General features: G+C 39.5%; 1 protein-coding gene across 12 annotated transcripts in view; it reads right to left on the bottom strand.

Moving 5' to 3' along the window:
• Positions 1-25,047, bottom strand: part of CLIP1 (CAP-Gly domain containing linker protein 1) — an 81,411-nt gene extending 56,364 nt beyond the window's left edge. For 4 of the 12 annotated variants that reach the window (XR_008732146.1, XM_027801433.2, XM_055709717.1 and 1 more), the window contains exons 1-3: positions 18,745-25,047; positions 4,633-4,824; positions 3,565-4,133 (exon numbers count right to left, since the gene is read on the bottom strand). Coding sequence is in view for 11 of the 12 variants with exons in the window: in XM_027801433.2 (XP_027657234.1) it covers positions 3,565-4,133; positions 4,633-4,726 (663 nt within the window). In the remaining variant the exon portion in view is untranslated. Of the gene's footprint in view, positions 1-3,564; positions 4,134-4,632; positions 4,825-5,164; positions 5,644-6,835; positions 6,858-17,593; positions 17,715-18,744 lie in introns of those variants that run through there. The other 8 variants (XM_055709675.1, XM_055709665.1, XM_055709688.1 and 5 more) reach the window with 8 other exon arrangements.
• Between the last annotated feature and the right edge of the window lie 96 nt (positions 25,048-25,143).

Genomic DNA, 25,143 nt, shown 5'->3' with positions numbered 1-25,143 from the left:
ACCACTGCTCTTCCTAATGTTATCTCAATTAAGGAATGATCCTGTACGGTACCTGTCTTCACATCCAAATAAGTCAGGGATTTGGACATTGGAAGCTTCCTTTATTAAATACTAAATCTGTATTTTTTTTTTTAAAAGACATCAGTTCTCCCACAGAAGTTTGGGGGGAACTTTACATATGGGACAATGTAGTGTTAGGAAATTCTAACTTTAAGTACACAAAAGACTGGTGAAACAACTAGAGATCGAATGAATAAGAAAACAAGTTTAAGACATTTTTTCTATCCACACAAAACAATACCAACCATGTACTACAGCTTTAATCATCTCTTCAAAATTCCTTTGCACGTACAGCCATTAAACTACCTCATCCCAACACCACTGGTTATGACCATCTGATGCAGTAGTTTGCTGTGACAGAATGCAGAAGCAACTGTGAAAAGCTGACAGCTGCTTTTGATGTAGAGGAATAGTACTAACGTCTCAGTAGGAACTGAAAAATTTTCCAACAAAACTTAGCTGTTGGGACACATCAGTTTGTCAAGCCTGAAATGCTTTGAACCCAGCATTTCAGGTTCAACAAACTTGTGTCAAATTTACATTTGTGTAATGCAAAAATGAAGCTGAGTTGAGATGTAAATTGGTAAATGCATTTATCCAGCATTTAAACAGTTTTCAGAATGGTAACTTGGTTTTTGATAACCCAGAAAAGAAAAGCTGTATGATTTTACCTTTTTTGTTGAAGGAATCATCAAAAACAACCAGTTGCCAACCAAAAAAAAAGATAAAATAATTGAACAGATCAATTCAAGATAACTCCTATTAAGTACGTTTTAAAATCACAGTTAGAGGAAAAAATGTAACAGATTTAAATGCTTCAGTGTAACACTCCACACCCCAAGATCACATACTAAGATCAACAAAGTTGAGCCACATCTAAAGTCCGTTCCAGAATGTAATCTTAGCTGACGAGCTGTGTCTTACCCGTCTATGAATTTGCCCTTAAGGACATACTTTTCCAGTAATGTATTTTAATAAGACTCCCAAATGAGCTTTTGTCTATCATGAATTCATTGTTCTGCTGAACTGCAATTCCACACTGCTGGAGGCTCACCGTTTTCAAGATGCAATTCTCTGCAGTTGTTTTACCTGTATATCCATAATCATCACAGCATTGTTATCACTAAGAACCTTCACAAAGCATTCAACAGCAGTCAGTCCAACCTGCAAGAACTTATGGATGCGTACAGCATTTAGTTGCTGGAGTTCTGCAACGGTATGGTCAGATGGGAGCATGTCTCATGGCCATGACACTACACTGTCACTTCAAAGGGAAATTCTATGCTGAGGCAAGACTTATACATTCCATCAAGCCTCTAATCCTCTTGCATAAGGTATTACTGAAAAGTTACTGCTGTCAGTATAAATAAAAACCAAACGACACGGAGCAGTCCAGTTGCATTTGTACCTTAGATGGAGAAGGAATGGCTAAGGAAGCTACAGTAAGTGACAGGTCTTTCACAACAACTGGTGGTAGCTGTAGGCTCTGAGGACCGTTTCCAACAATTAGTCAGCTCAGTTCTACAGTCCATAGTGCTGGACAGGAGTTCAGTGGCAGAGAAAAAACATACTATTAACAGATGAATGGATTATTCAGCCAAGTTTACTAGTATTTGCAATAACCTGGCAATTTAAGATAGTTACACCTGAATTTTTATTAGACATGACATCAGCAGAGCCTGGGATCTACTAAAAAATTATCATGGCACCCAAAAGGGTTAAAAACGAGCAGACAAGAAACCTGTCATTAACATTCATATTCCTGTGTATGCATTGTCTTATAGTGGGATATAAATTACAGATACACATCACTGACATGACGTGCTAGGAATTGCCCCAAAACCTCAAACTACAATTTGATGATTCAACAGGAAAGACTTAAGGCAAACAGAGGAAGTAGGGAGGATGAAGTTTAATGTGTTCTACTTAAACAGAATTTAGGACCTTACTACTATCAAACTGGCACTTGCAATACACTTCTGTAATTTGCACTAATAAGACACAGGAGAGTGATGCCTTCATAGGCATCAGATAATTTTCCCACCCAGAGAGGACATCGCAGAAGATCTCACAAAGATCCTTGAGATACAGGCAAACAAATGGTTAAAAACCCAATGCTGACTGGAAGACGACAGGGCTCTAGTCTCTGACAGAAATAGCCAGGGATAAACGGTAAATCTTTGTTTCCATTGCCACTCCAAGAAAATGCATCTCAGCCCAACTCCAGCTGTCAGCCAAACCCTGCCCTCACTTTACCTTAGTTTCCTTCACACTTTCTTCAGCTTGGCCCTATGTTTTAAGCTGTCTTTACACAGAAAGGGGAGTCAAATTTGTCCTTAAAAAAAAAATAATTAAAAAATTAAAATAGCAATCCACCTTCACTGTGGAATCGTTATCTGGTGGGGCAGTGCAAGACAAACCATGAAATCCATGAGACTTCTTCTACACAAGATTCTTACAATAACCCCAGAAATGCTTTCTACGCCAGGGTATTCATTCCTGTCCTTGTTTTTACCTAATAGAAATTTAAAAAATTATATTGTAAATAAAGAGAGATAATATCAAAACAACAGTAAGACAATTCTTCAGCTTAATGACACACACACAAGTAATTCAGACCTAAAATCAGATCTGTGTTATCGCAATCGTAGATCTGGTGGACATACAAGTATCATTTGCGTTATATTTAAAGGCTACATACACAGCCTTTACATAAAAGGACACAACATAAACAAGGTACCACCAGCTTTCTACTGCCTCTTCAAGCAAAAGCTAGTGTTTGAAGGCAGTTTCCCACTTTTCTTAGTAGGTGTATGTCAAATCAGTTATCAAGCGACCCACGCTCTATTACATTGATCCAAATATAAAAGGTATACAACATCATTATTTAAAAAAAATGTTTAAACTAACAAAACTTAACTCCCTTTTAAAAGAGTGAAATGATACATCAGCAGAAGCATTTATGGTTCTAAATATCAGAAGGGCAGCCAAGTACCATGGCACATCACCAACAGAACATGTAATTCCTGGGTGATCAGTGGCATTATGTGGCTACTTCTGTTGCTGCCTATCACCACTCAGGGGAACAATCAATTATTGAACTGATAGCTTTCTAAAGACATGGCCCTGAAAAGAGCTGCATGGAAAACTCACAAGCTCCATTTTTATTTGGCATGACTGCAGTTCTTCAAGGTATGGAAAGATAAGCTACAAATATGTTGTTAAATAATGAATTATTTTTTTAAAACATTAGCAAAATATAATAGATTAAAACCTGCCAAATTAACCATTTTATCTTGGTACTGCAGAGATCTTCCTACGGCATGCAAAGCTGCGTGCAAAGACCTTGTCTACAGAGTACACTCAACGAAAAGAAAGCTAGAGCATAAATTTACACTACCTTGACCAAGGAAACAGTAGTAAAGTTTTGAATATTAGCAGAAGTTACAATTTCCATCAATCAATCAATCAAAAGCAGAGACAGAGGCTGTAGGGGAATCTTACCAGAACTCTATCTCCAATTTTGAGCTCCCTTTCTCCCTTCTTTAGTGATCCAGCTTCAGAGAGATTTGATATAGATTCACTCGCAGTTTTTGAAAGATTGCTAATCTGAGGAGTTGAATGTTCCTTAGCAGCAAGTGGTGAAGTTTTTTGTGGAATTCCTGAAGGGGGAAGTGCAGCAGTGGATGAAGACACCATACTAGCAGCCGATACAGAAGTTGGTGATGTAGCTCTAGAAGCATGAGCTCTTGGTGTACCATTGGCTTCATCTTCTGTCAGCACTTTTCTTGTCAATTTTGATGGTCTTGTAAATATTCCCCTCAAGGGTTCACACTGGAAATAGCGAACTCCAGCCACAGAGCCATCATTCTTACCAATGGGTTCATCCAGAACAATCCCTGCCCACTGTCCTGGAGCAAACTGTGTTTCACCAAGGAACTGGATAAAGCCAGGTTTATTTCCATTGACCCAAACACGCTCCCCAACTCTGAAATCATCCACAAACTCTTCATGTACATCTGCAGTGGTTGTGCTGGAGGTCTTTTCGTTGGAAGCTGCTTTTTCTGCTGGAGCTGGAATCAAGCACAGTAAGAATGCAACAGGAATTAAATACACTAATATTCCAGAAAGTGTCATTACTTAGCTTCAATGTAACAAGCATTTGGAAAAGCACGATTTCTACAAGGAAAAGGACAATTCCAAACTTTCTTACTTATGAAAACACTGTAATCTCTGGAATACAATAGTTCAAAATCTAAGGACAGTGACGTTAAATGCATTTAATACAGGTTTTGGTAAAGATCTTGTGAAGATTACAAGTCTTACCTCAGAAAGACTTACATTACCTACATTTTTATCATGATAAGATTTCTTCAAGGAAAGCTGCCTGATCACATCTAATTAGTAACTTCAGATTTTTGGCACGTTGTACAAATTACTTTTATAGACCAGAATTACAAGCGAAAATACCTTGGTGTAAATAGTAAAAATAGTGCATACTCATAGCTTTAAAGGTACTTTTTGTTAGAAGATGAATAAGGGAAAAGTTAAGATATTTAAATATTCTTTTACCAGCTGCAACAGATGCAGGTGTTTTCAGCAATGTACTCCCGTGCTTGATGGTCTTTGAAGGAGCCTTAAGTCCACTTGGCTTTAACATACTCATCTTTTTGCAATAACAGTGTCAATCCTCTTTGTCTGTAGCAACTATCTTTTTCCAAACATGGATAAAATATATCGAGTTTTTCCAATTCTGGAATAAACCTGTACATAAAAATATTAGACATGAAACAAAAATCAGTATTTTAATTCCTGCAGAAGAAATCTCTATACATACACATAGCCTGTGTATGAAATGCAGAGTAAAAGACGCTTCACAAAAACAACCATGAGCATTTCCCAGGACAGCATTTCCAATTCCTCATCTTTTAAAGGCCATTTGCTATTAAAAGACACCAAGTCTGAACCTAAAACATCAAAATAACTCACTTCACTGAATGCTGCTGTATCCATCTTAAGCTTTAATCTAAAAGGTTAAGAAAAACAGAGCCCTTAACAGCATTACTAACATTACGCATAGATATAACCATTCTGCTCAACTTACTGTTTTCAGTCACATTTTTCAAGTGTTGCAATATCCCAGCAAAAACAACTTGAGAACAGAGAACGAAGGACAAGAGAAATTGTGAGAACCAGGAATTTCAGGATAAAAAGAACAAAAACTTTAAGAGAGATTGGAACTGGAAAACACCAATTAATCAACAGGGTCAGGGGATGACACCTAAAAAGCAAACATCCACCTCAGCTGTGTGAGGTCTTTTAGATCACAAGATGCACTGGCTCACAGTCCCCTACACAGTGCCCCAGCTCCGCTCCTCTGGAAAAAGGAGGAGGGACTCTTCCCTAGTTGCTAGGATAGAGCCCTGCTCGAACTTGGAAGCCAGCAACAAGCTTTTCAGGGAACTATGTCATGAGGGGTTTGCCACAGAAGGCATCTTCCTTCTGATGACAAAAGCTTTAGAAAGGCCCATTCATCTATAATGAATAATCTGTGGGGTTTTTCTCAAATACAGATTCAAAGCCAAACTGTAACGTGACTGGTCTCCCCCCATCTTCAAAAGCATAAACTGTTCTGTGTGAGCACAGCTCGGCTCTTTGCTAAGCTTATACACAAGGCACTGACAGAACAGCTATGTCCACTTAAAAAAAAAAAAGCACACATCTAAACAAAAGCTTGAAGAAGAAAAAAAAAAAAACCTGAAACACAGACATGTAGCAATACACTGTTTGCTCAACTGTTTGCTCAGAACATGACAAACAAGAGTGGTAAAGCAGGTCTCAGTCCTGCTGTTCACTCAGCGTTTTGGCACCAAGCAGTACACAGGCACGGGCAGAAAGCTGGCCAACTGCACACCTCCCAAAGCCGGGTGAGCACCACTCAGGTACTCATGCTGGGTGTACAGTATGTTCAACAAACACTAGCGAAGGAAAAACTGTTATACTACAAGGAGGAAGACCAAAGATACAAGCCAACCATGTCTTTCTAAGTTCTACCCTTCATGTATTATTAACAGCCAGCACATAAGTGTTCCTAAAAAACAGTTAACTGTGGGAAAAAAAAAAGTATCAGGCACACTGCTTTGTGAACCTCAATACCAAAGTGAAACATTTATGCTACTTCAAGATTGGCGATGCCAAATTAAAGGCATTTTCTAAGAAGTCTGCAAAAATGTTATACTTTAAAAAGCATTAATTACCACCTTGGATGTATGATGTTTGTCTGTAAGTTATGTTCCATGACAACTCTGAAGTAGCACTGTGAAGATTTCTGAACATTTTTTCTAGCATTGCCAAAAGTATGTCACCCACCCATCTGCAGAGTTATGACGACTGAAGAGAAAAATTTCTCCATTGTTTTTGCAAGACGTATGCCAGTTTACTGTTAATTTTTTAAGTGGGAGCTTTCATGTTCATGAACTCAGCTCTCTGAAATCAAAGCATAAGGATATGCATGAAATATGACTAAGCCATGAAAGAACTGGGAGGCACACAGTTATACAGAACAACTACAGGATCACGTAAGATGTCACTTTGGACACAACGGGAACACTGTGGGGTTTTTTTTTCCCCTTCTCCTACCTACCTGTCCTCCCTGGTAAATCTGAATGCATCATATTTCCTCAGCTTCTGTTTTAAAAATCTTCTAAAACTGCACTTTACTCTTACACACTGAGGACTTGAAAAGCCTTCCTTTTCTCTCTTACACACTACCTACCTATTTTTCCTCAGGCTGCAGTCCCTATTCCTTCCCCTCCAATTCCAGGATCTCCATGCATGCCTCCATTACCTTTCTCAGCTCATCAAAATCCACGGAACAGAAAAACTGTACACAGTAAAGGACTTGGTCCAAACACAGAAATGCGAGAATTATCAAGGTCAGTTCTTTTTAGTTCAGTCTTCTCTGTCAGTGCCAAACACCAAATTTATGGAAATTCAACCACCTTATTCGGGCCAAGGCACATCCTCCTTAAAAAAGATTGTCTCCCAAAATCAGGAGGCTAGATGCTGTCTTACAGTATTCTGCTATTCTTTTCCACATACTACCTCTTTTTTTTGCCCCCAAAGAGCATTCCAGCACTACACAGGTAGTAACATGTATATTAAAAGAAAACAAACACTAAATGACCCCCCAAAATCACATTTTGCCAGTTTAAAATAATTACTTATTAATAGATGTTTAACAAACCTCTGCTTAACAGTAAGTCAGAATGTTCTAATATTGCATTTCTTGGCTCCGAGTACTCATTCATGTTTTAATCTTGCTCTCCACAGTCATGGGTTATATATTTGCTGTGTCATTTGCTTTTCTCAACACACAGGCCTTCAGCTAGGCCAGAAGTAACACCAGCCCTTGTACCTTGGTTTCAGAGTTACTGAAATTGTACCTTAATTTAAAGAAACCTGCTAAAATGTAGACAATGCAGTTTGGTAAATTACTGCCTTATTGCAACAGTGAAAATGCAACTTTTGGTCTTAGAAATAGACAGGGCCTTTACAGTAGCATTTCCTAACAGAATTCATAAAACACTGAAAGTGCATAAATTTGTATCAAGTGATCTTAAGCATTACACACTCCAGCATTTCCTAACAGGCTCCAGATGTCAATTACCTCATTTTAGTTCTCATAAGAGAGAGCAGCAGCCAGCTACTTGTCTCCATTTGTTCCCTCTCCTTCCTTGAATCTGTCTCAGCTTTCCTTAAAAAGAATCTTTATAACCAATTGGCAATAATGTTAACTGTAAGTTTCTCTAAAGATCCTATCAGGAACCTAAGGAAACGCCGAGAATCTGATAATATATACTATGTAAGTGTTCAGAAAGCCACAAGTTTTTCCAATATCATAACCGAGCATTTAAAAAAAAAAAAAAAAAAAAGAGAGAGAGATATTTTAAACACAAGCTTTACACTTGTGCCATTACTGGGAAACATGATTTCATACAACATGAAAATGTGTTACATTCTTGAATAAATTGCAGATTTATTGTATGTGTGTTGACCACTAAAAATTTTCAAACACTGACATGAATCCTTGCATTGGCCCTTTTAGCTGATAATATCCTTATTCTTATTTACCTTTTACAGACCTCTTAAGTAGTACATGGATCAAAGCAATCCATAAGTAACAAGTTAAGAACCATTGGTGTAAGGAAATAAATCCTACTAATCTGATAATAAATATGAATTCTGTTGGCAAGTTGAAATAAAAATAAATAAATAAAATTTAACCACATAACCCCAAATTAAAAAAGCAGAGTATTTTCCAACTGTCGAAAAAGTAATTCTTATAATGAAATGAAAATAGCTGTCTACCACTGTTTCTTTCAAGACTGTATTTTCAACAGCTAGTACTCCAAAAAGAACTAAACCATAACTGAATAAGAAATCAGGGAAAAAAGTTAAAGCCTCAGCTCATGCTACTGAAGAACCCTATAGTCATGACAAGAATAAAATAGCACCAAGAGTTCTTTAAGCTTAGTTGACATCTGACGAGCATGCTGCCACCAGCAGGCTCTCCTTCAGGACAGCTAGTGCCACAGTTAAAAGCAAAACGTTTCAACTGATGAAACATTTGAAACAATGGCTCAACAATTTAAGCAAGAAACGTTTGCTAACATCAGTACTTGCCAGTACCACGGAACAGATGCAGTGTTTCCATGGATAAAAGCAAGTTGTCTGTCCATTTGGTTCGGAAACAAAAGGACATTCTAAAATAGAGCAGCATAATGTTTGAATTGACTCAAAACGGACTGCATAATCTCAGCCTTCTGCATGCAGACACATGCAGCCTGACTCTGTGCAGTGTACTTTGAGGCTGGAATACTACTCCTGTGGTTTATCTGTATAATAAAGTGAAACAATTGTTTAAATCAATGATCATCCACTATCAGTCATGCATGAGTTCTTCAAAACATTTCAAATGAAAAAGATTTAATATTAAACTTGGTTAACATTATTAAGAGATTAAACACTGTTGGAAAATGCCTTTCAATGCCAACACATTTCTAAGCTCAAAAAAAGAAACCACTTCAATTTGTTAATGCTGCTAAGCATACCAGTGCTTTGCAAAAGACATAAAGGCTGACAGATACAGAGTAAATATTCTAAAAGGGCTGTGTAGAACAGATGACTGCTGAAAATCTCACAGATTATATGCAATCCCTGTGGCTGTCAACTACTATTTATCTAGAAACAAATTCTGGCCATATCATTAAGGAAATATAACATGTACAAAATAAACCAGAAAATTCCTTATATAGAAAAGTGATATGGAAAGCATATCTCAAAGGCCACCACAATCCAGAAACTTTGATTCCCTGCGAGAAAAACAAACTCACCACATGAAGCACTATGTTTGAGATAGCTGCCTGAACAGCATTTCTTAAATATCTGTTTCATACCCTTTATGCCCATACCACTATTGCTAAGTTTTCAGAAGCCCATGAATCATTTCTCAAATATCCTGACAATGATTTAGAAAAAGTAACCTGGAATTTTGAACTTGGAAAGTTTTCTTCTCACAGTTACAAATGCCTACAACTCCTAAAATTATTGCTATCTTAAAACTTTAAAGCATGTAAGCATCTTCTGTATGATTCAGATCTTGTGCTTATTACAGCTCTGAAAGTTGTATTCACGGTCTCCTGGGTTGATATTACATTTCTGTAAAAAGTGAGCATATATATATATTTCCAAAAGCAATTACAATAATGCTTTCAGTTGAATTTATAAGCTTTTGAAATTCATACATATTTTTAAAATACAACCGCATTTTGGCTTTAAACAAAATAAATGCCTTCATGCTGCACTGCTATTTGCTTCTTGCTACCTCCTTAAAAACATTTCTGTCTATGCCAGAATGTGCCAAATCAGAGACTAACTTCAGATAGGAATGAGATTAATTCAGCCACAGCATGTCCACAGCCTGACCAGACTGGGACATACCAACATCTTTACTGAAGCAATTCTGGATGAGTTAGACACAGCAGAGGGATATTGCAGATCGCTAGCCTCACACACTCTCCCTAAAAGGCATTTTATGTTACCACCATCTTGTTTTGTTTCCAAGGAGGAATACAAATAAGGTATCTCTGCTACTACTTATTATGTAGCCAAACTTCCCATGTTTTGGGAAACTGCAATGTCAGCACATCCAGAGTGAAAGAGATGAGCCGCAGCCTGGAACGATAGTCTTCCTGAACACGATGCCTCCTCTGACACATTCTGGGTCTATCGGAGATATTTCATACTGGCCAACCAAAAAGACCAAATCACCATTTTGAAAGCATTGGATTACAATGAAATAATTCCACAGCAAACAATATGCATTGTAAATGTCACACTAAGCTTCAGAGCAAATTCTGTAACAATTACAAGTAGTTAAACCAAAAAGATTTATTTGGAAGCCTTCATGCATTAGCTTATAGAACTCCTCTTGCGATGATGCAGGACACTTTAAATTCCTAGCCACTTACTACTTAAATACAACCATTCTGGAGTTAGGAATTCATATCAAGGTCAATGCATTTAGCCACTGACGCCGTTACTGAAATGGTAGGTGAACTTCTCTCTGAACCTAATGCTCATGACTTTGTGCAATTCAGCACGTTTTGTCCGCTCCAAAGCATTTACTGAATGAGTAGCAAGTTCAGACTGAGACAAGGCAGAAAGCACTGTGTGCATTTCAGAACAACGCAAGTCACAAACGGCAAATTATTACGGTGCTGATGTAACCTCCTCTGCCATAGTCACAATTAAGCCAAATTGATTACCTGAATGTTGCGCAAGAATTTGACTGTACTGTTCAGTGATTAGGCTGTGGGATTACAAAGGCATCTTCAGGTCATTTAAGTTGAAATGAATAGAATGTAAGAAAGAATTTATATATAAAACAGAATTAAGATTTTAATATTTAAATAGAATAAAGGTTGGCATTTGGGAGTCTACATTTGATTACTCACTCAACACACAGCAATCAGAAAAAAAGGAGCATTTAAAAACAAAACATCGTTTTTATTTTGTCTCCCAGAAACCATGCATTTTGATGTCAATTAACCAAGTAATAGGATGATTTGAATATATTCTTCAGATACACCACTATCATAAGAAAAGACACTAAAATAATACGCATTATTTATTCAATGTTTAGCATGCTAAGTGCCATCAGATCATATTTACTTGGCTTACTAGATGCTCTGATTACTGCCAGCATCAAAATATATGGTCTGGTATGTGCCTATCAAAGCAGTGTTTTGTACCTCACTTTTAAAGGTAGAAAAAAGTTTGCATTTACAACTCCACTGATCAGGGGAAAAAAAAATATTTTAAAAAAGGAATCTAGATCTTTCTCTCAGATCTGTTGTTTGCACATACTGGTATAGGAAATAAAAATTTAATAAGAAAATAAGCAAGAACATCGCCTAGTTTATATAGGAACATTCTTCTTACGACATCCTACTTCAGCTCGTTCCAGCCTAATCCAATATAACCACCACATGAATTCTAGAGGGGTATACCCTTCACAAAGGCAAACACTCATCCTACGTGAACCAGAAAGCCTCAGTTTCTCAGAGCGTGTTCTTAACATAAATATGAATTTTATTAGGGACAGACTCTTGAAGAAATGCATCTCTCTATTTTAACTAGCATAACTACTAAATTAACAGAATGAAAGCAATCATTTGCTCTTCTGAAGTGTCTTCAAAGTCACTACCAGGATTACTCCAGGAAATTACTGTTGCATGAGAGTTTTAGTATATCTGTGGTCTAACTCAAAACACAGTTTGCTTTTGCTATCATTAAAAGACAGAACCAAAAGCTTATAAGCTGGGAAGTATGCCCACTGACTGGTATGACACAGCTCTTTTGACAGTGTCATTGATTTGATGAACATAACTTGAAACAAAGAGTGGCTGACAAATTACTCAAACTGAAACGTATCTGTACGATCACTAGCAGAGGTCCTGAAAAACCTTTCAACTTTATTTTAGCAGGGATTTGTTTAGATAAACATTACTTAGTCTGAAGCAACTAGTTCAGTGAAACAAAGACACCCAGAGAATATTCAAAACAGTCCCAATGCTGTAACGCAAGCACTCTGCCTTGTCATCACTCATCCCACTATCAAGCAACCACAGTATAAGGACATCCCCATAAATAGCTACTGGTTTTCTGCAACTTCTAAGAGTGAATCTCTGCTTCCTTAAGAACTCAGAAGACACTCCTACTTTCCTGTACACTTAGAGGGACTGGGGAAGAAGAAAGTTTGTTGTTTGGGAATCAATCCAAACACCCCACAATGCTGTCCCTCATTAAAGGACATGGCTAATCTAGAGCTCAACCAGCAAATTTAGATTTATTTCTTAACTGAGACAGTAGATGCTGCAATTCTACGTCATGGAGGTGACTTGGACTGTTTTATGTGTGAGCTCACAAATCCACAGCACACTCAGGACCAGAGACTTTTAAATTACCTTTCAACATCAGGACTTTTACGGTAGCCAGGCCTGCATATAAATCTACTTCTCCTTTGATTTTGAAACTGCTGGGTAATTTCAATTAAATAAAAGGCAGGAGATTTCTAGAAAGTTAAAACAAATTAAAACAAGTTTATATCCTTAAAAATTTCACAGTAGGCCAACCAATTAGAGACATGTGTTCAAATAGTCTTAACCTTCTCCCAATGACTTTAGATCAGACCAACTAATTTGTGAAGCAAAATGGAAACCCAAAGTACTATCATCAATACACTTGATAGCAGCAGGTTACTGGTATGTTTGGAGATAATATAAAATGTGAATATAATATGGTTAGGAAGGCAACCATTACGAGACACAAATCCACTGAAAATTAGAGTTTTAGTGACGTTGCTAAGTCGTTAAGTAAGACACGTAGCTGTTTTTTTACCCTGGAGAGTGCAGGATATTCACTGCAAACTGGTTAAACAGAATTCTCTCTGCATATGACTGGGAAAGGAAAAAGGCACGATAAATTCCTGCAAACTAAGAAACTGTACTAAGAACAAGATGAATCCGTTCGAAGCCAGTAAAAGGCTTAGGACCTCAAACCGTCAGTCAGATATCACAGCAACGCTATGAGGAAAGTAATTCATTAAAGCTTCTGCTCCACTTATGGATTTTAATTCTGCATCAAGGACATTTTAAGCCATGTCATCTCGTAATTCTAGAACTTGCTATGCTCATTCAGATTCCTAAGTGCCTCAAGATCCTCAGTAAAAAAATATACCATTGAAACACAAAGACTTAGACTGCTGAATATGAAGCACAAGTAAGAGAGGATGTCTGTAACAGTAAAAAACTATTCTGGGCTAGCAATTTGTGAGTAATTTTTTCTCTATGTTGCTACTTCTAATCACAGTCTGCTCAATTCTTTAAAAATATTCCCATCTCTAATTAATAAGGAAGAGCTGAAAACTGTTAAAAAGCTTTAAAAAAAACCAACAGAAAATGTGATGCAAACTAACTCATCAAGTTGCCATTGTACACACGCATTACAAAAATGTTGCTGTTATAGTCTATTAAAAGATCAGAAAGCACATGATCCTCCTAAGCACACATCACTCTCCACAGAATGAGTCAAGGATTGAGAAGCAGAGAAACTTTTCACCCAAGAAAGTAAATTATTGCCACCTCTTCTGGTAAGCCCACTATCAAAACTTACTACTTTCCCTATGTTTTTCCAAGGAAATTCTTGCTTTTCCCAAAAGCCCTCCATTTTGATAACAAGAGGAGTAATTTGTTTGACTCTCCACACTGACTTCTGACCATAGTGATCTTCAACCATCTCAGTTAGCGCATTCAGTCCACAATTACAATTATGATTTTGGAATAGTAGAGCATCAAGTTTAAGTTATTTGGGATCTAAAGTTTAAATGAGAGTTTGAGAAGGAAAATATCATCTCCTGTATCAAAACCAAATTTATATAAACAAAGACACAAGGCTTCTCCCTGATACAATTAAAACTGAAGCAGCTGAAACAAAGATGCTGCTTTTTATAGTAAGAATTTAATTTTGATAGACTTGGGCAAAACTGTAACTGTTTCGCACTCTCTGAAAACATCAAATCAGCAATCCCTTTTTAGCCCTCCATGTTCTTAGCCTTTTAAATTAGCACCATGACTGCTACATGGCTGGCATATAATAAAGTAGAAGTACAAACACAGAACTTAAGATAAATATTGCTGTGATTGAGTAGATGCTGCTGCCAAGCAGAGAAGCAAAATGAGTGTCAGATAAGCTACCTCTATCAAATACCGAGTTTCTCTCTTTGCCTTGCAATTTCCCCTCAAAATGCGCTAAAAAACATACACAGTAAGATTATAAAGATCAGGAAACCTGAACGGCTTTTAATGGTGTTTCTCCTTGAAACAGTAGAGTGAAGACATGTCTTATAAATTAAAAGAACGCAAGGTATTCACCCAAGAGTCTTCTGTGTGTTTGTACAAACAATTGATGAGAAATTCTAGGTGGAAAACAGTCAGGCTGGTGCTAAGGTAGCAACCTGAACAGTCTGTCCTTAGATACATTTTCTAAATCCTTTCCAGCTTTTCAGAGGCTGGCAGCTAGGTACCAGATCTGTGGGTATTTCTAAGGGTCAACTATACCACTGTAAGTCACACAAGTGCAACATCACTCTGCAAAAATAAATGCATGTAGAGAACAGACAACCTGGACAAACACAGCACAGGCATATTAGTGGATGTTTGAAATCATCAGGGACCACGCTGCTGACAGAGCTGGCATCAGTTCTGCTGGTCAAGAAGAACACACTGGTTGCTCCAGCAGAAAGTGGCAACTAGCGGAGGGCAGCTGAGATTACAGCTAATGCAGTATATAATTGCCTTTCATTAAATAACAAAACACCATCCATTTGAGGCATTTCTAAACATGCCAGTCCAATAAGGATTCCAGTGCGTTACTTTTTATACATGCCAGCAGAGCCAGTAGTCCCTAAGGAATGCCAAAAGATTAAACAAGAGCTGCATTCATTCATGGTCATCATGTTCAAACATTAGAAAACTTGCATTCAACATACAGAGTTAACATTTGACCTGAATGTTTTAGAGAGAGAAAGAAAAGCAGTTTTGAAAAATCATATTGACAAGACAGATCACTCCACTTCTTTTGAAGCAAGACCTCTTTTGAAATATTCTCAGTCACTCCCAAGAAAAACTTTAACAGGGCTAAAGGGAGAAATGGCACAATACTAAAGGAATTATCCAATCAAAGTAAATAAAGGCTGTCCTGGATATTCACATTTAGAAGATGGTAAATAGATACAGCCTATAGCTCAGACAGGAAACCTACAGGAGCTCTAGGAAGTCATAGCAATCAGCATATATGAGCACTGCTCCTTCCTACAGTATAATCACATAAGGAAAGAGGTTGTTTATTGCCTACACTATACCTCCATGATGAAGACACAAGACAGCTCTTTTTCTGCCCCTCACAAGAAAGTTGAGATATTCTCTTTAATAGAAACCATACAAATTACATAAAACTATTTTTTTTCCCAAATAAATTCTCCCTCCCTCCCCTAAAGATACAGACATTTAAGGTCACATTTCCAAGCTTTTCTGCTTCAGCCAACACATTCCTCTCCATTCAATACACAAAGCTTTAACGCATTTTAGCACAGACAGAAAATCTTGTAGCATGTATACATGAGAGGAAGAGAACCCTGAAATCTTGTAATTTTAAACCAACAAATACTAATCCTTTGCACATTTTTCAGTCATTTCATATTCAGTATGTAAATGAAGAAGTTTGGTAGCTGAACACTTTTACGCTCCTTAGACTAAGATACATGGCTGTTGTGGCCAGGGAGGGAAGTTTTCCACAACAGTATCTAATTTGCTATCTTGTTACATGTTGTAGCAGGTGCACACAGACACACACTCCAGAAAAATCACTCCCTGACATTGCTTATTTCAGAATTATGTCCGTATTTCTATTCTTTAAGTAAAATTCTTCGCAAAGCAGCAGACATAAAGGCATTCCCTCTTTTGTACCTTTTTCTTCTTCCTATATGTTAATACAGATACAACATGGTTTAAAATCTTTCTGCTCAAAGACCTCAAAGCAACCTGTGAACTTCCATACAACCCTACCCACTCAGCACGCTGGGTAAGTAAGAGGTGGGGAGGAAAGAGTCTTCGTTTCACCGTTATGTTTTTAATCACAAACGTATACCGTCATAGACTGAATCTTCTTCCCCATGCTATATTTTGGAAGAGATTTTTGCAGCCTTGGCTTTCTTTTTTTTTAAACACACGCACAAAGACGATACAACGAAAAGGAAAAATCACTCCTGATCTTAATACAGCAGGAGTCACATTAACATGTGAGCATTAGCAACAATTACCTTGTGCCCCGTGACAGCCGAGACACAGAACAAAGCGAACCCTGAATCGCCTTAGGTAGCAGCACCAGCGATGTAGCGGGAAGCAGGAGCGGCATGCAGCATAGCCTTTGCCTGGGGATCCCACAGGTCTTACATGGGCTACAGACGTGGCAGCAAACTCTGGCTGAGCCACCTGGAACCATGGGGCAACACCGGAGCAGCTCACCTGTAAATCAGTGGCTTTGGAAACAACGCAAGCATGGGGAGCAGACATAAAACCCAGAAGAGCCAAGGTAAATGATAAGAGAAATCGTTAATCAGTAAAACATCAGCCTAAGCGTGGAACGCTGAGAACTGCAGGTCAACATTGACCAAGAAATACCAATTCCCCTCAAGAACCATCCACTCAAGCCACCAGTGACCAAGCCCAGCGCTGCACCGTCCAAGGGCAGGGCTGGAGCACAGACTGCACCCGAGACCCTGCCGTCCCTGCCCCTCCTCACGAACCACGAAGACACCTGAGGGCTCCACGCCGCGGCCTCCCGATCCAGGGAGGAGGCCGTGCCCCGCACCTGGCCACGGCCCGCCCCGCTCTCCTCACCAGCCTCCGAGCTCAGAGCGCAGCTGCCCCGGGAGCACGGCGGGCGGCCAGCCCCGTCCCACCGGGGGCACAGCGGCGGGCGAGCCGGGCAGAAGGAGCCCAGCAAGGCCGAGCACAGGGCTCGGGAACCGGCCAAACCGGCTGCTGTCACCGCGGCGCTGGCAGGCCGGCGGGGAAGCGCGGGCACGTGCGGCGGAGGCCAGCAGCTCCCCGGAGGAGGCGGGCGGGCGCCCCGGCTGCCAGGACATCGCCTCACCCAGCCCAGCATCGCCCCGCCGGCACCACCCGCGCCCCGCTGCCCCACACGGGGTCCCTCAGCGCAAGGTCCGCCGGCGCCGCGCCGCCACCGCCCGTCCCCTCACAGCCCGCCCCGCCGCCGCCTCACCGCCCGGACGGGAAGCGGAGGCCCCAGGGCGGGAGGTGCGCGGTGGCTCCCCCCGCCCTCAGACGGCGCCGCCGGCCGCCCGGCACCGCCGCCACCCTCCCGGCGCGGGCCCCTGCAGCGGCCTTACCGCTGCCGCCTCCGGCTCGGCGCCGCCGCCTTCCCCGGCCGCCGGGCGCAGCTCCTGCCGCCGCCGCCTCCCCCTCCTCCCTCTGCAGCGGCGCCTCCCCGGCTCGCAGGGGGCGGGGCGGGCAGACAACGTCTGCGCCCGGCCGGGCCCGGACGCTGCGAGGCGGGGACTGCAGCAGGGGAGCGGCGCCTCCCCGCGCGCCCCTTCCTCGCTGCCCCCCCGCTCTCCCCTCGCTGCCTTTTCCCTTTGTCTCCCCCCCGCTTTGTTCGCCCCGGGGCAGCCCGCGGGGGTGGCCGCCGCCGGGCAGGGCGGGAAGCGGCGGCTGTCCGCAGCCCGCGGGCTCTCGCTGCCATCGCGGCTGGCAGGGGCCGGGGGGGGCGGGGGAACATGCCGCGGGGAGCCCCCCGGCCCGGCTGCCCGCCCACACGGCTCCGTGCCTGGGGTCGCCCCGGTCCCGCAGCGGGGAGGTGGCCGAAGCGCCGGCAGCGGGGACCCCCTGGGAAAGGCGCTGCGGCAGCAGGCAGCCGTGAAGGGGAGGGGGGACAGGGTGGGGAGGTATGAAGCACATAGCTCTTAATGGATGAATAACTTCACTGTCTGCTTCTTTTCTCCATTTTCCTTTTGTCCTCGTACCCAGAAATTATCATTCCTTCTCTAAAGTACTGAATATTTTAATTTTCATTGTGTCCCTGAAGCAATACATGAGAACCTGGCGTCACGCCGTTGCTAAAGTTTAAACAGCTGCAGCAGTAGCTCCAACACCATCATCACACAATTTAATAACATTTCCAAGGCTGAATCGAACAGCTCTGCTCCACTTCTTTACTTCTTATGAATAGGCAGCAGAGCCCAGGCAGAGCTGGCCCATAACTGCTGAATTCATCACAAAGCAAACCTCAGTTTGCACCCTCACAGATCATTTCATTTCTGCATGATACCATTCAAACAAAAGGGTGATGAGAAAGCAGTTCCACTGCTGGAGACTGACTGCAATTTGTGTTTCATTTTGGCTTAATTCTTTGGCATTAATCCAGCATGGTAAAGCACAAAATGGTGTGACGCAATCCCCCAAATAATAGGTTTTAACTAGATCAGCTTTTAGCAATGTTTGTTACAATTTCACTTCCTAAATGTTAAATAGAATCTCTTACCATGGCCACTAGATGTTGAAACAGATACTCAAATCCATGGACAGCCACCCTTCTTTCTCCCTGCAAAATTTGATAAAAGTTTCGCTGAATAAGGACTTCAGGATTTAAACACTCAATTGTACACAGAAGCACAGAGCCAGCAAATGATTACTTAAAAAAAACCTGACCCTGCAGCTCCTACCTATGGAAATATTCCCTAACACAAAAACTGCAGTTAGGGTAAAAACAGAGTCTCAGACTAACTTTACAGAACGCTTCCCCAAAATACCTACTGCTGCATAAGCTACAGTTGTGAACCTTTGTGCTTGTTGCTGGTTTCGTAGATATGAGCTTTCTGTACTGATCTGAGGCTAATATGGAGTGTGTTTTCCTCCAAATGTATAGTTTTCCATCGTTTTCCTTCATTAGTGTGATTTTTTGTCTCACACAATTTGTTCCCGTTATCAGTAGTGCAGTTCAATGCACAGCATTTAAAGTTTTTCATAAGCAGTATGAGACTGATGTAGCTACCATAGAGCAGAGCAATTGCAAGTCAGCTTAATATTAAAGACAGAAACTAAGAGTTGCAGCTTTGCTGTTTTTGTAGAACTCTTAATAAAGTGCAAGCAGTAACAGTGGTGAAATAACAGACAAAATACAGTCCAAATGCCTAAGCAGCCTTCTTTACCGTCTTGCAAGGCAAAGCTAAAAATGTCCTGCAACTAAAGCAAGAATTGAGAATCATGTCACATAGACCAAAAGCTTCTACCTACGAAGTGAATATGCCATTGGTTTTTCATGTAATTTCCTAGTGGAACAGAACCATAACTTCAAGATCAAAGTAATCTTGTAGGAAATAAGGGAGTTAAGTCATCCATCATTCAACCAGCATCAACCTTCATACTATGAAAAAGTAGCTTCAGAGCAACTGTAACTTAAGTTCATCCCAGTTCAAAATAGCTGACAGCTTCTGTGTACCAGTCTGCACTTAGATGGGAGATACATGCAGACTCTTGACAACAGTAACATCCAGTTAACGTTCACATCCAATTTGTAGCAATCATTATAAAAAAAAAGATGCCAGTACTATAAATCATGGTACTATAAAGGACTAAATATGATTGCAAGCCAGAATATCTTTGCTTCCAGTTCTAGTGGCTCTTTTCTGAACTGCATAATCACATCAGTCAACATATAATATATACACATTTTCATAACTCTGTAAAACCAGGAACTGCTAGATGCTCCAGGGCAATTCAGGATGCTGACATAACTACTAGCATCCTGGCCACAAGTATAAGGCCCACTTTAGAATTAAAATTGTTCTCTTCAGTAATGCGGGAACACCAGCTGAAATTGTTTCTGCCTTTTTTCAGATCTGCGAAGGGTCCAACATTATTGGACCTTTTAGTTTTTAATTTAGCTTTCCAAACAGCTAAAACGTTGTTCTTTAAGAACTGCATTTAAGGCTATCCTGACTTAAGAGATGCATTTTTATATTCAATGGGACATACCCACACAAGTACGAAGATTTTGGGTATAAGATTTTTTTCATTTGAATGATCTCTTCAATGTGTACATTTAGCAATTCCTACACAGAACTGATGGACACACCTGCTTCAGAGAAAAGCAACTAATAGCTTTTTTTTTTTTAATAACAGAAGTGCTGCTTCGGAAATCCCAGCACAGAAACACTATTATCTTCTGTACTTGTTTCTGGTTTTGCAAAAACACCACAGGATTCCCCTCTCCCCTTTTAACCTGAGTGGTACATTTTGCTCATCTATTTACAGCTTTATTGACCCTAAAGAGATTTAGCACCCTGAAGCTTCACGCTTACTCCTAGTATTTCTGGCCTTACATTTGTGTCTCTGAAACCAGCAGTCTTTGACTGATAGTTTACACTAGATGAAAAACTGACCTTTTAGCCTTAATTATCATGTATGCAACCGTTAAAAAAATATAAATAATCACAGCTTAGTGGATTGAAATGCTACAAGAAGTCTTTCCATTCTTAATGTAGTGTCTTCCTTCCCTGGATTGTACTACCCTGCAGCAGTACATAAAAGCTCTGCAAGTCCTGCAAGTGTTGTTGGTGTGCTACACAAATCAAGCTTTCATCCAATTTTACATTATTCGTTCTACCCAACATAGGTAAAGCAACAGAGAACAGTACCCTTAAACAGACATTATTTAAAGAATCCTTTCTGCATGCTCATTTAAACAAGGTACTTAATTTAACAATAACATTCATCTTGATTGTTTCATTTCATAGATAACTGAAAAAACAGCCTATTCAAAAAGACCATGCAAATCATTCTACCACTTATGTAAATACCAACAACAGCTGAATTCTCACCTACAGAGAAGCAAAGCAGTTTTTTGTTCCTATTGAGAGTGCCGAGTTCTGAAAGTAAATATTTTTTTATTCAGTCATTGGATGACAGCTAAATATATGTTGTAAAAAAATCTTATGTCAAATCTTTGTTGCTTGTAGTTAACTGAAGTTTAGGAAGTATCCAACTGTCACATATTAGTTACCATGTTATTAAATCCATCCTGTTTGTAAGCTTCTCCAAGGATCGACACCAATTCCTACCTCTGACTCATCCCTTCCCACCCCCGAAATCTAAGTATGACTCTACACTGTATTCTTAGGAACAGCATCAATCTTCAATGGCATTTACTTACCAGAGGCAGCACAGCCGTGTTACAAAATGAAGGTACTACGGAGTTCCATGGCAACTACCAGTGCATTTGAAACACTTTAATTATATTTGAGCTTTTTCCTCCTCTTCATTTTTCCTTTTTTTCCCCCAGCTATCCTGCTTTACACAGTTTGCAGTAAAAATAATTCTTCTTAGCAGCTAACAGGTCTTTCAGATATCTTCTAGAATCTCTGCTATCTCTCTTTTCATGACATTTTAAAATCTGTGAATCAGGTTATAAAAGTATGTTAAAAATTAAAATCTTCTTAAGAGACAATGAGCCACCTGACTGATACCCTGAATATTTTACACAGATCAGGCATTTTTAGATGTGCACAAGCATTTTAAAATACTGTCACTGTTCCAAATGCTGTAAACAAACATGACTGCTATGCCAACAGGAATCTGTGGGAAAAATTGAGTGATGCCTGCTCACGCTATACCCACCTCATTACAAATTTTATTACTCATTCATTTTAGTAAGCTCTAATCTAGGTTATTATGCCACACCCATCACCATGAGAATGTGACTTAAAAGCAGAAGAAATACTTTGCTATTCAGCTTTTTCTCAGACCTTGTAGTGTGATCAGATTGCAGTTTCAATATACAAAAGCCACTTGAGTAGTTACACCTGACAGATTTAAAAAAAAAATAAAAAAATCAGTAATTACAAGGATCTTCAGTGAAGCAACAATATATAGCACTTGATAGGAGCAGTGAAATATAAATGAACAGCAATGAATCCATTCCTAACCACGAGAGAAACAGCAGGGAAAACTCCCCATTCCTAATTAACCATGTCTTACAGCAGAGGTAAATACTGTAGGAGTTTTTACTTACTGGTTCTGCTCAATCTTCTTCAGAGCATTACCCATACCGACTACCACCACCATAGAAAGGACAGTTTAAAAGATAAGATTTAACAGAACAGTTAAGAGATACCTCTGAGTGCCCAGTATTTTGCATGATTACCCCTATTTCAAATTCATTACTAAACGCTAAAAACAAAAATTATACAGTTCCTGCCACAGGCTGTCCACTTTTCTGAGATCAAAACACATGCATTACAAAAACTGTATTTAAAGAAAAAAGAAGCATTACAGGAACTTTTATAAGTTTTCTTTACAATCTGAAAGGCAAAAGAGTAACAAATGAAAGCATTCTATTCCCAGCTCTGTTTTGCTTTACCAGGTAAGCAAAGAAATTTTTAGGCTAACAGAGGGTAACTTTTGTTTTAACATACGGGTTATATAGAACAGTAGTGAAAAAAGGTTTGTTCTGACAGCCTCAGACTTGAAACTAAACATCTACAGATGTTTAAGATGGACAGAATAAGAAAAAAAAGAATTCTCAATAGATGGTATAGGTGGTCTAAATCTAACAGTTCACACTTTGATTCATAACAGGATTCAGGGACAGCCTCTAAACACCATATCCAGCCAGCCCAAACGCCAGGCAGGGCCTGGTAGCCCAGTGCCTTCCATTAAGAGCTCCAGGCAGCTTTCAGCTTGACGTTTTTCTAGTCCCCTGCCGGCAGGCTACTGAAGTGCCTACTTTTGCCTATCAATAACGAACTCGTCCTACAGATTTTGACTATATAGGAAAATGTTTGTACCACCTATTTATTAATTATATTGATATCATTAGGAAAAAATGAGCACTGGTATCAAATGATACTTGACTTACCCTCAGAACCATATCTGAATAAGACAGACAGGGATAATATCAAGACTAAAATGAGCAACTCTAAACATCTGCTAACAATTTTGCAAAAGAAGCACAAAAGCAATATAAAAAAAATAATTCTGAGCACACAGGCAACTCTGTATTTACAAAAGCCTAGAGTCTTCCATTATGTTAAAAACCAAGACTTTTAAATGGGAACAAACACAGTTGCGGGAATTTTAATTCAAGCGTGTATGCAAGTGTGACAGCATGGGCCACGTGCTTTGAATAGTAGCAGACTGCAGGTGAAGGACAAAAACATTTGCTGACTTGAACAACCAGTCAGTCCAGTCACCTTGGACAAAAATACCAGTGGATATAAAACGTGGACCCAAACACAGTTCATTCCTGCCCCAAGCCCCCCAAATAATATTTGCTTTAAATACCACAAGACATCATCTTCCAAAAATGAAAAAGCTCTGTATCTCCAAGTAGTTTGTGTGCAATAAACACAAAAGCGGCCAATATAAAATGCTGAACAACTTAAAATTAAGAGTATTACAAAATTAAGATTTAATATATTTAAATTAGAATTTACTGTTACATTAAAAGCCATGTTGCTGAAATGACTTCTCTTTACCCTTACTCTTAATACCTTCAGTATAAACCTTGGAAGCAATAGTTAACAGCTAATTTAATGATAAGCCTGAGGATTTGTACAAACATGGAAGACTTATCTATTCTGATCAATTAGGTGGAAGGGTGATTTGACTTTACTGTAAACATATAGAGCACTAAAGGGTAACATAGCATATAAAGATGATTTCTACCTTGCTGTTTCTGTAAGCAAGGCAGAAGCACTAGACTGCATGTCCTACTAAAGCAGCAGCATTTCATAACAGCTATTAAAAAAAGATCTTCTAAGGTGTGGAGAGAGAACTGCTTGTTTAAAATATGAGCACCTCAACACACCCAAAAGGTGTGTACACTTGAAATCATTACCTCATGCCCTGCATCACATTATTATCCACATGTGAATGATGCAGCACACAGCACATAATGGCTTACGTAAACTGCGATTACTAGCTTTTAACTCCATGGGTGGAGGATGCATGGAGAAAGCTTCTCAATAGAGATGTCTTTGTAAAGCGTGCAAAAGCTGGAAGCAACGTATTATTACCTATTCCTGCTACAGAAAATAATACTATTTCTCCTATAAAACATGGGAAAAGAAGTGCCTTTCACTTTAGCATTACAATGAACGTTTACCTTGACCATTGCTTTCCAAACGCAACCAGATAAAGTGAACTGGTGTATGCTGCAAAAAGTTTTTTCAGCATCTCAGAAGACAAGCAATTCATATACACAGACACTTCGGTTTTCCCCTCCTGTAAAGTTTAGAGAAAAAAAGTAAATAAATGTAAAGGCTTTAACTACAAAAAACCCTGAGGTTCTCTTAAATATTCAAATGCAGAGTGTACTAATGTATTAAAAGATTCTTTTGGAAATATGTAGTACATGCAAAGCTAGGAATTTTAAAAAGTAAGTTCAGTCTCTTAAAGTTATCTTATCAAAGAATCCTTTGAACATCCCCCCTTCACCAGCCTTTTCTTAGACACTCAAAAATACTTGGGTTTACTATGCCTCTCACTTGGCAAGACGACTTCTTTTTCTGCATTTATGTAAGGACAAATGCTTTACCAGCGCCAACGAATACTGTTAAGGCAATCTAGTACTCCCTCTGTTGGCAATGCAACTGATGTGCAGTCATTTCACCTACAGTTCCCTCTGAAGACTATTAAAGAGAAGAAGAAAAAAAAAGTGTTAGAACAATTAATCAGCAGAATTACATGTTTTTGAACTTTCAGATGTGGGCAATTCTTCAGATTATTAAAATTGAATAGTATAGCAAACATCTATTTATGCAGATAAAATAGTTTTCACAGCTTTTTGATTATGAAATCCAGCAGCTGTGACCCTTCCTAAAATATTTAACTTTATTCATCCTCATTTTAATCGACTTGTTTTTCTATTTATCTTCAGCAG

This window comes from Falco cherrug, chromosome 1 (genome assembly GCF_023634085.1).
Source record: "Falco cherrug isolate bFalChe1 chromosome 1, bFalChe1.pri, whole genome shotgun sequence".
Taxonomy (NCBI): domain Eukaryota; kingdom Metazoa; phylum Chordata; class Aves; order Falconiformes; family Falconidae; genus Falco; species Falco cherrug.
Note: the sequence above shows the minus strand (reverse complement) of the source record. Positions and strands in the feature narration are given on the sequence as shown.